The following is an 11,146-nucleotide window of genomic DNA, read 5'->3' on the forward strand; positions in this document are numbered from 1 at the left end:
TCTGTTGTCCGCGAGGAGTATCTCTTATTTTAGGTTTAGCTTGGAGAACTAAATCTAGGTTTATGCTGGATCTGGCAACACAGTTTTTCGCGTATTACCATCGGCAGTTCTCTGTCAAGGAGGGGGACGTTTCGGATCGTCTTGGTAATGGCGGACACATGTGGCCAAGTCCTCCTTGGGTCTGGATTAACAGTCCTTTCCCACCCTCTTATGTACATCAAGGTTTTAGTTCAGGTAGGATTTACACAATCCGCACAAAATAACAGCATTTGCATGTCCGGGACTGCACATGCGCTGCTGTCGGGCAGTTTCGATAGCATGTTGATAACGTTAGCCAGCTGGTTTATAAACAGTAACCTGTTTAACATTACTTCTGCTACACTGGTATGTTTGTGTGAAGTAGATGTGTTTACACGGATAAAGGTTTCAGTAATCACTGTATGGTTAGTTGGCTGTTTTACCAGGGTTATTGACCACTGTCGATCTAGTGTATGAGTTAATGCTCTGAAAGGTCAACCCGTAAGGTCTGTCAGGAATCATTATTATAGTATTTTAACAAATATACTCACAACTAGTACTGTTCTAATGTGTCATGTGTCCCCTGAAAACAATACAAGAAGCATATTCACACCAGTGTCTCGTGCCATTTAGTTTTGTGGTAAAACTCGTCTGTCTTCCGGGTTATTGATTAGATTACAGCAGGCTATTGATGTCTTTATTAAAGGGAGCCATTATGCTTGATATTTGAAGAGTTTAGATGCATAAACCTCTAAATACCGTCTGAAAATTTCCTGTAAAATTAGCATTTTTATCAGGCTCCTGTGTGTATGTTTAGTATTATCACTTTTATGCCAAAGAATAAGTCCCTTTTTCCTGGTCTTTGAAGTAAAATATCTCAACATAAGCAAAGGAGGCTGTTTATTTTTTATGGAAATTTGAGATGGCACTTAGAGGTTTTTTCATCTGAACTTTTCATTTCTTTTATATGATGACAAAGGTGGCTAAAGTATAACAGGCAAACGGATAAAACATTCATTTATAAATATATATAAAGTAAATGTAGATTTTTTTATTAAACATTCGCTTTTTGAAGTGTTAAATCAATTGTAAAGTGTGTATATTATTTATATGAATAAAGATTTATAAATTAGGGATGCTCTGATGGGTATCGGACGATAATCACATTTTATGACTTGAATATTTAATAACATACCTTTTTGTAATGTACTTACTGCAATGAACAAATATGAAATTGTAGGTGTGCTGTTTAACTTTTTATGCATCAAATATGCATAGGATGAAATTTGCTCCAAACCTTTTCTTCATTAAGACATGTTGAATTTTTCTTCCACCATTTTCTTACCAATTTTTTGTCTGTTTTATCTGTTATTTTCTGTAAAGCTGCTTCTGACCATTATATGTCCACATGAAATAAGAGACATGTTTAAGGGATTATATGCAACATCTTTCATTTATTCTCTTAGGTAAGGAGAGATCTCCACTTATGTGTCAAACTTAGAAGAAAAATGTGCTTCATGCATTATAAAGATTAAAGCATCAGAACCGGTACTTGGTATCGAGGATCTGTGTTCAGAGCATCCCTTATATATATGTATATGTATATATATATGTATATGTGTGTGTATATATGTGTGTGTGTGTGTAGATTATCTTTTTATCTTTTGTAAAACAAATTCACAATATAGAAAACCTGTAAAATGCTGGATATGTTACAATCAGCTCTTTTTATAAATCGTAAAAGGCAGCCTTGTGGCTACATTTGTTTACTTGTATGGATTATAAAATGTGTTGTAAATCAATTTATCACTTGCACACCTACCTCAATAATATGCAATAAAGTGCAATAATATGATTGTATCTTTGTAAATAGGTCGGACATGAACCTCTCCCTCCCACCCTAGGACGGAATATGTTTGGTCGACAAGTGTACCAACTTCCCGGGCTTTTTGCATATGGTAATTTCAAGTGACTGGTTGCTTTTCGTTTTGTTAACATAGCCATATGCTCATACAGTATGACGTCCAGTTGATTTGAAGAATTCTCAGAAACGTATTTCGTTTTCACACTTGATTGGTGTTTTTCAGCCAAACACATTATCAAGATTGATGGAAAAGCAGGTCTGTTTAAGGGTCTCGCCCCAAGGCTGTGTGCTGGGACCATTGGCACCATTGTCCACAGTAAAGCCTTGCAGGTACGAAATGCACAGTGGGATCTTTAGAGGTTGTTGTAAACAGTTTTGATAATAAATGCTAAGAGGAGAGCTATAAGGATATCATTCTTTACGAGCTAGGAATCTGTTGGGAAAGACCCATATTTTAAATATCTGTAACTGAGGTTTGGGTGATGGTCAGTACATTAAAGTTAAATGCTGCTTTTACCCAGATCTCTCCACCAATTACAGAATGAATGTGCTGCTGCTTGTAAATGAAAGCTTATCCAGTCTCCTGATATTAGCGAGTTGGAATTGAAAGATTGTGCTGTAAATAGTGTTACACATGATGGCGACAATTGTTTTATTGTTGTTCTTTATCTTATTATTATTATTAATCTGTCAGAACAGGTCAGACATGTTCAATATTTAAGCCAATTTTACAAAACATTGTCTTTGTTTGTTGGATGTCTATTGCTTAGCAGTGTCTATTGCTGTATTTTGTGTTGTTATACTGTACTTGATAGTCTGGATTTGTGTGACCTTTAGTCATAGTGGAGTAAGATTCAACCATTAACAAAGTCAGCCACTATATTCAATGTCATGTAGTGTATTTCTACCTTTTAGTTAGCTTTCTGTAAGCATGATCTGTGCCGGGTGTAGTGTTCAGACTGTCGCAATGTGACTTTCATGTTTATCTGGCTGGGCACAGTTGAGCAGAGGTTATTTATACTTTGTTTTATCTGGCTCTAACCTTCTGTTTTAACCCACAGAAGTGCCAGGAGGAAAAAATTGAGGTAAGAATACGTTCATGAATGTTCAATATAGGTTATATATGTATCCAGCACATGCATTTCCTTGATTCTTAAATTTTGTCTTTTAATTCTGGAGTCTGTTACACATTGATAATGCCAATCTTATCTCTTCGTCCTCTCAGGTGTTGGGAAGCAGTCTGAAATCAGACGAAGGGTCTCTGCAACGTGTAGTAAATGAGGTAAGACAGCTAAAGCAGAATCTAAGACTGGCCTTTACACTTTCTTTCTGTAAATAAAGACTTGTTCACAGTCACAGTTTGATGTGACAGACACAAGCAGCGCATATTTTATCAACATACTTTTGTGGTTGCACTGGTCATAATATTTTATTATTCAGAATATTTTTGTGCATGTTTTGATGTTGTTTGTTTGTTTGTTTTAATTTTCCTGGTTATTTATCTGTCTTGTCAGACCACTAAAGAGATGATTGCACGCTCATGTGCTACAGTTGTCACACACCCTTTTCATGGTAAATACAGTTATTAAATATATATGTTTTGTAGTGGTGACATGAATCTCAATTTCTCTCAGTTTGAGAATGTGTTTTTTCTTTTCATCCCAGTGATCACACTCAGATGTATGGTCCAGTTTATTGGCAGAGAAGCCAAATACAGGTCAGTTGTTTACTTTTAATAGTTTTATACTTTTTCATATTTCTTAATGTATGTTTTTTCTGTATTTATTAATGTATGTATGTTCTGTCCAGTGGTGTTTTTGACTCCATAGTTACCATATACAGAGAGGAGGGAATCCTGGGATTTTTTGCGTGAGTGCAAAATTACGATCTCAAATAATTTAACCTGTGGGTTTTCATTTAATAAATTTTTGTTTAAATGCTAAATAAAAAAAAGCTAATGATAGACCAGCATAGAATGACTCATGTGAAACCTCTTCATCCTTGTCTTTAACTCCATTTTTATGTTTGTAAAAAACAGTGGCCTCATTCCTCGTCTACTGGGAGACGTTCTTTCCCTGTGGATCTGCAACATGCTTGCTCACTTCATAAACACATACACTATAGATGAGTCGGTACGTAAACACACACACACATTCTCCTGTACAAACTACAAAGCATCTTGACCCTCGATTTGTACACCATTATACAAGAACAGCTGCGTATGTATCAATCATTATAGCACACAGGGTTCCCTCGGGTCATACAATTTCTGGAATGTCATGGAATTTTATAAGGTCTATTACAGACATTGAAAGTCAGGGAATAATGTATTGTCATGGTATTTCATGGACTTTTGTTTGACTTAATTTTAATTATCGTTTATAATTTTTTTTTAATGCTTTATATTATTTACACATTTAACCTATTGTTTTGGTAAGGTTATTTTAGTGCTATTTCGACCTGAAAAACATGAAAGACACTCTTCAAATTTTATTTTTCAGACCAGGCGCGAATAGACTTGAGACTCGGTTTATTCTAGATGCCAAATTGGTCCCTCTAGGTTGACTCATTTGTATTTATTGAATAATGATGCATGAGCAACATGTAATTATTGTCAAGCTGCTCTCAATATAAAACATATATCATTAGAATGTCATACTTAAGTACTATTAAACACATTTTTTTATGATGAAATCACTGTGATGGGTGTTTTTAAAAAGGTATCACAAGGATCAATTTTAACTCATTTGTCAAATATTGAATTGAAAAATCATTTTTAAACTTTAATATACAATTTTTGTGAATTTAGTTTATTATTATATATTACTTTGTGTATCATTTCTTATTGAAATGTAAAGTTGTTCTTATCATGTAATGTTTTATGTATATTTATCTTGCCATAAGTTGCTGGTGTGGCAATAAATAAATTTAGCGCCATTTTATTTTTTTTCCACTCGTCATACGGCAGTCACTTAAGTCAAATGCAGTCTTCAATCTGTAAAATGGCCATCCTGTTTACTAAGGCAGAAAATTTCAAGAGCTTGGCCCACAAAATGACCTTTTCTCAGACTGGGTGTTGGGATACTCTTGTTAATTTTAATATCTTTTCAAAATATGTAGCAACTTATTGTTGCTCTCATAATAGCTATTAAGTTAATGATAAGCGATATTCAGGCTCAAACTTTTAAAATATTATTTAAAGCACTGTTTTCCCATTCATTGTAGGTTATGGAAATTCAGCTTTTTAATTTGGGAAAGTCAGGTAATTTGACATTTGGCTAGAATGGGAAACCTGTGCATATTTTATACTGAGCTAATCATGTTCTGCTTTTTTTTCAGACGAGTCATACAGGAGAGATCAAGAACTGCTCTCAGGCTGTGACTGGGGTGAGTCTTCTGACTTCATTTCTTTAAGAAACACTCTTCTTGTACAAAGTATGTAAATACTTCCATTTGCAACTAAGTTTTGTTCTAAGTGGATTATAAGTTGATAATTAATCAGGGCCGTTGTAGCAGTTATTTTGCAGTTATATCACTCGTTAGAGATTGAGATAATGAGCGGACATTAGCACTACAGATGCTGAGCTGCTGACAGTAAACTGTCAACCCAAGGAAATATGTGGGCACGGGCCTTATGACAAATAAAATAGCAAATATCCCTATGTATTTTCAGTCATATGGTTTTAATTGTTTGTTCAGTTTTTAGTTTATTAAAGTTGGCTGATACTGAATAATGTGGTTTAATTCCTAGCCTTCAAATATATTTAGACAAATGTATATTCTTAGAAATCTGCATTGTCTACTACCCACCATCCAGACTGTAGGATGGGACTAGCTGGAAATAATCTGTGTTGGAAATGCAATAAAGAAGAGGGTACTTATTTACACATGATCTGGGAATGTTGTTTAGTTAACCCATTCTGCTGTAAAATTTTAAGAATAATGGAGGAGTGGCTAGGCTGCGAATTACCTGTAGAGCCACGGCTATGCCTTCTGGGTGTCTAACTAGTGATACCTAATATAGGTAAAAATCCAATTCTTTTTAGAATTGGATGCATTACAGCTGCTTGGATGATCCTGCGTAATTGGAAGTGTCCCAGAATGCCAGAAATGAAAGAGTTGATTAATGGGATGATTGAAATTGCATCGTACGAGTGTATGCTGAGGAGATTAAAAATTAATATGTACTTACAAATATACCACAACCTTAATTTTCATATACGTTTACTATATATTGTTTTTTTTTATAGCTGAATTTTCTTGGTGTGACAGGTGGCTGAATATGTAATATGTATGTGTAGTGTGAAGTGTGTTCTTTGTTTATGACTATTGAACAATAAAAAAAAAGAAATCTGCATTGTTTTTTATAGGCTGCATAAGCTGCTGCTATAACATATATTCTAAAATTAAAGGGAAAGATGCAACACAGCATCACCTGAAAGAGAAATTTGAGAGAGGATTTGTTTGTTTCATCATTAAATAAAAATAACATACAAGCCAATTGCGATTCTATTACTAGTATGTTTGTGAAGAACTGTTTTGATTAACTGACTTGATTAACTGTGTGTTAACTCTTAATAACATTATTTCTTCCTTTTTTGACCTTTGCTCAGTTTTTCGCAAGTATGCTGACCTATCCATTTGTATTGGTGTCCAACATGATGGCAGTAAATAACTGTGGGTAAGGGAAGTTGTTTTACACTAGTGAAAGAATTTGTGAATGAGTCTTTACTGAGCATGAATAATAAGTCTACAGTCAAAGAGATTAAATCAAAAATAAGACTTAAAAACTGTTTTAGCGTTTCATTTTATGTAGTATTTATTGTTGTGGATGTCTGTTTGTCGTTAAAAACCTATTTATTATAGAAAATTGTTATTTAAAAAAAAAAAAAAAAAACTTTAGTAAATTGTATTCGTTTTTGCCATGAAATAGCCAGAGATGCTGATGTATGCAGTAAAATCAAACAAGTTTGGGTTTTTAAAGGGATAGTTCTCCAAAAAAAATGAAATTTCTGTCATCATTTATCATCATTCACTTCTTTCAAACCTGTTGGAGTCTGTTGAACACAATGGAAGATAGTCTGAAGAATGTTGAAAAAAGGAGCCATTGACTTCCATAGTATTTTTTGTTTCCACTGTGGATGTGAATGACTGAATATATTTTATTATCAGAATATGCCTTTTTTTTGATGAAGAAATAAATACATACATTTAAATGTGAGTGTGAGTAAATGGTGAAGAAATTTTACCTTATAGATGAACTATCCCATTAACCTTTCAAATGAAACATTTTGTGATGATTTCTATCTTTTATTCACTCATCTCCTTTGCCAGAAGTGGCATATACTGGCCTGCGAGCTAGAATTATCTGTAGATTAGTGACTAATGGAGGTGTTGTTGTAAGCAGATAATACATTGTAAGTAATGTTTCTCATGTTGTGATTCAGGCTGGCTGGAGGTCTGCCACCTTATGCTGCCATTTATCCCAACTGGCTGCACTGCTGGAGTCACCTGAGCCGAGAGGTGAGCTCTTCTTCTGTAACTGGGATGAAACTTTTGCTAATGGTTCTTGAATGTCTCAGTTCTTCAGCTGATTGAGCCTCTTATGCTAATTGGAATCCAAACAGGCTAATCGAATTAAAGGTCTAATAGTATTAAAACAGCATACTGCTCCAACAAGGTGATTGCATAAAACAACTGCAAAGCCAACTAGAGCTGCTTTTTGTTTATTATTTTAATGCTCAAGATGTTTCTCCTGGCATTTGAGTAAGCTCATCTATTGACTGGATGAGCGTAGACATATGCCGATATTCAATATATTGTGATAATGAAACATGTAGAATACTGGTATTGAACACTTCAAAATACAGTGAAAATTATTTACACATTTAAAGAAGTGCTTTTAAAAATACTCATTGTATTTGCAGCTGTCGTAACCGCATCGAATGCTGAGAGATTGAATTGGTTATTTAACTTAATTGTTCAAACATGACCATTTTCACATGTTGATCTGGTCTACTACATGCTGAAATGTTGATTGAACGTTTTGTGACTATTTATAGGGCTATTGCACATTAGCACTGTACAGTAAGACTGCAGTAAATAAGATTAGTTCGTTTAACTAAACTCACAATGAAAATAGCTTATAGGTTAAGCAACATATAGTTCTCACCAGGCTCGCATCTAGGGGGGTTTGGATGACACGGGTTCAGAATTTGTCCTATTCATGAGCTCATTTGTCCTATTTTGACTGCTACGCCATCATAAATAGTAAAAATAACACATCGAAAAAGGTTTTTAAGACCAAGCAGAATCCTGGTGTGACTTAAGTTAATCAGTTTTGGCCAATGCAAAAAATTATTATTCAAGAGTCCGACATCCAGCTGTGTAAGAAAACATCTGACATAAGGGAAGTCATGTTTCACACCTGTAGAAAACATTTGACAAGTAACTTTTCTTCTAAATTTGGATCTTATTCTTGAAAGAAAACATGCCCAATAAAAAAGTGTGAAGCACTTTTACAAGAGAGGCTAGACAATTTGTGAAGCTCAATTTGTGAATGATTTTGTGTTATTCAAATGACCAAATTCTGACTGAGGAAAGTTGAATGTGCTGGCCAGTTTGTTATTTGCCTAATAAATTACAATAGGCTTCAGTTTTTAGTTTAAAACTCTTTTTCCAATGCTATATGATGTCATAAATTTGTATTTTAAAAATAAATGTTTGTCATATTTCTTTATTTTAAGTATTTAGGAAATATTTTTGGTACATCAAAAAGTGGTTATGATGACCATCCGACAAGCTAATTCAGCTAAAAATAGTGCTTCAAATGTCACAAAAATACAGTATTTAAATCCTAATAATTGTAGTAATAATAATAATTATTATTGCAAAAAAATAATAATAATAAAAATCACTTTTTGATTTAAAAAAAAAAGAAAAAAAAAAAAAGAACCACCCCTTCCACCAGGCTGGCTTTGGGCCTGCTCACGGTGACCTGAGTTTGATTTCCGGCTTGAGGTCTTTTGTCTATCTTGTTTCTCTCTCTCTGCTCCCCACACTTTCCTGTCTCAACTCTACTGTCCTATGCAATGAAAAATAAGGTTAAAAAAATCATAGTAATAATCTGATTACAAGGCCTAATAATTTTGTTAAATGAAGTTAATGACTAATAAAATTCTGTTCTATGGTTATAAATGAATATTAACATGGTAACTGTAACAAGTGTGGCCTTTTCTCAAGCTTCACTTTAATGCATAAACTAACCGTTACTAATGAGACTTTTTGTAAAGTGTTACCTATTGTACTCCATAACCATTTAGCAAATGAATTTGTTTACTTGCATGTATATTAGGCCTGCACAATATATCGTTTCAGCATTAATATCGCAATGTGCACACCTGCAATGAACACAACGCAAAGATATGCAATGTTAAGTCTGGATTATAGTTCACCAGGAGCTACAGAATTGTATTTAATCATTGTTATTATACAGAATTTATAAAGTTTATGTAACAAAAAAATTTTTTTTGTCTTTGTTTCTAGTTCAAATATCTACATTTAAAAGCGAAAACTAGTTATTAAACTTCGCCCACTGGCGGATACTTTTGCTTTTTTTAAGTAAAAACTCTTAATTTTGCCTTATTTCATCTGAATTTGAAAATAAAAACAAGATTTTTACTTGATCTTAGATTTTTTTTTAGATATTTGGACTAGAAATGAGACAACACAAAGTAGGAAAAGCACTGTTTTGCATTGAAATTTATTAAATTTATATACCTGAATACTTTCAAAACTGTCGAATATAGTGTTATATCTTGTGAAACTATAATTATATCTCAATATTTATTGCAGAAATATAAAATATCACAATATCAGTTTTTTCCAATGTCATGCAGCCCTTATGTATATAAAGCAATACACCAAGTACGTTTTATTTATTATACCTGTAAAAGTAACAGCTTAGGTCAAGTTGTGATTATACCATGACAAAAGGTTTTGCAATTAATCTCAACAAGAACACTTGAGACCATCATAAGCCTAAAGTTTCTCCATCTAGTATTGGCTTTCTGCATTGAACCACTAGCATCGTTCTTAATGATTTTTTTTGCAGCGTGTCCATTTGTGAAACCTGTCTGATTTCCTCCTCCTGTCTCTCCTTGTGTGTTTCAGGGCAACATGAGCAGAGGCAACAGCCTGTTCTTCAGAAAGCTGCCCGCTGGGAAGACTTATGCCATCGAGCAGAAGAGATTTTTTTGAGTGGGGAAAGCCATGAGCATAGTCTATAATTCTGATAATATAATTGAGCTGGCCCACAATGTTGGACTCCTAACCCTTCTTATGCACTTGTTTAAGATGACAACCGTTTTTTGATAATCAGTTTCCAGCATCAGCCTCCAGGATTATTACTGTTAATTTTATCAGTACATTTTCACTACATTGTCGTTTGCTTTGATTTCGGAACATGAAGAGCTTTATTTTAATACCCAGGGATTTGTATACATGACCAAGGAAAATAAACCGCAGTATAACTTCAGCAGAGCACCTGAGGGCGCTCTAGACCATCTGTGCCTGGATCCAGTACAGGCCCCTTACATCTCCTTTTGTTTTTTTGCTTGGTAATGCTTGTCAGTAAAACAGTAATTATTATACATCTGTAGTTGTTTCTACTGGTTCATGCACTGACTGACTGACAAAAACCTGAAGTTCTCTGCCCTGTTAATAGTTAATGATTTGTGCGTGTGTGTGTTTATGTGAGAGGAAGATTGTGCAGCACCTTGAGCCACTACATTGTCTATCTGATGTCTACCAGATGTGTTTTGCGTAAGTTTGCTAAGCTTGACCCCACCCTGGTTGTTTTGATAGATAAGAGACTGTGGCTTCATATCAGTGAGTGATTTAGGACAGTGTGTGTGGTGTGGTTGTCAACTTCTACACACATTTTTCATCAGAGCTCTGGTCTAGTCAGAATAAATATGAGATTTTTATTTCCGATGATGTTATAATTGACCCAAATAAATGTGAGAATGCTTGTTTTGGTCCTTGTGTTTTATTTATCCATCATCCGCATCACAATTTTGCTAACATGTGAAGATAATTTAAGAAGGGTTGTGCTTTGTTTTGTTTTTATTTACCGTCTATAATAGGTACTTGTTATTTACTGTGGATTAATTTGAGCCAGGGGTCTTAAGCGGGGGATATACCTGTTATTTGCAAATGAACAAAAAAAAATCTATCGAAGGGTAGCTAAATTAGTCAAGCTTT

At 34.2% G+C, this 11,146-nt stretch overlaps 1 protein-coding gene across 1 annotated transcript; it reads left to right on the forward strand.

Moving 5' to 3' along the window:
- The first annotated feature begins 82 nt into the window (after positions 1-82).
- On the forward strand, positions 83-10,914 carry mtch2 (mitochondrial carrier homolog 2). The gene is made up of 13 exons (XM_056461848.1): positions 83-234; positions 1,892-1,976; positions 2,106-2,212; positions 2,944-2,967; positions 3,108-3,164; positions 3,397-3,454; positions 3,548-3,599; positions 3,692-3,751; positions 3,921-4,014; positions 5,222-5,269; positions 6,496-6,563; positions 7,330-7,405; positions 10,055-10,914. The coding sequence occupies exons 1-13, from the start codon at positions 148-150 to the stop codon at positions 10,139-10,141; spliced, it is 903 nt and encodes a 300-aa protein (XP_056317823.1). The 5' UTR covers positions 83-147; the 3' UTR covers positions 10,142-10,914.
- The last annotated feature ends 232 nt before the right edge of the window (positions 10,915-11,146 follow it).

This window comes from Danio aesculapii, chromosome 7, assembly GCF_903798145.1.
Source record: "Danio aesculapii chromosome 7, fDanAes4.1, whole genome shotgun sequence".
NCBI classification, from domain to species: Eukaryota; Metazoa; Chordata; class Actinopteri; order Cypriniformes; family Danionidae; genus Danio; species Danio aesculapii.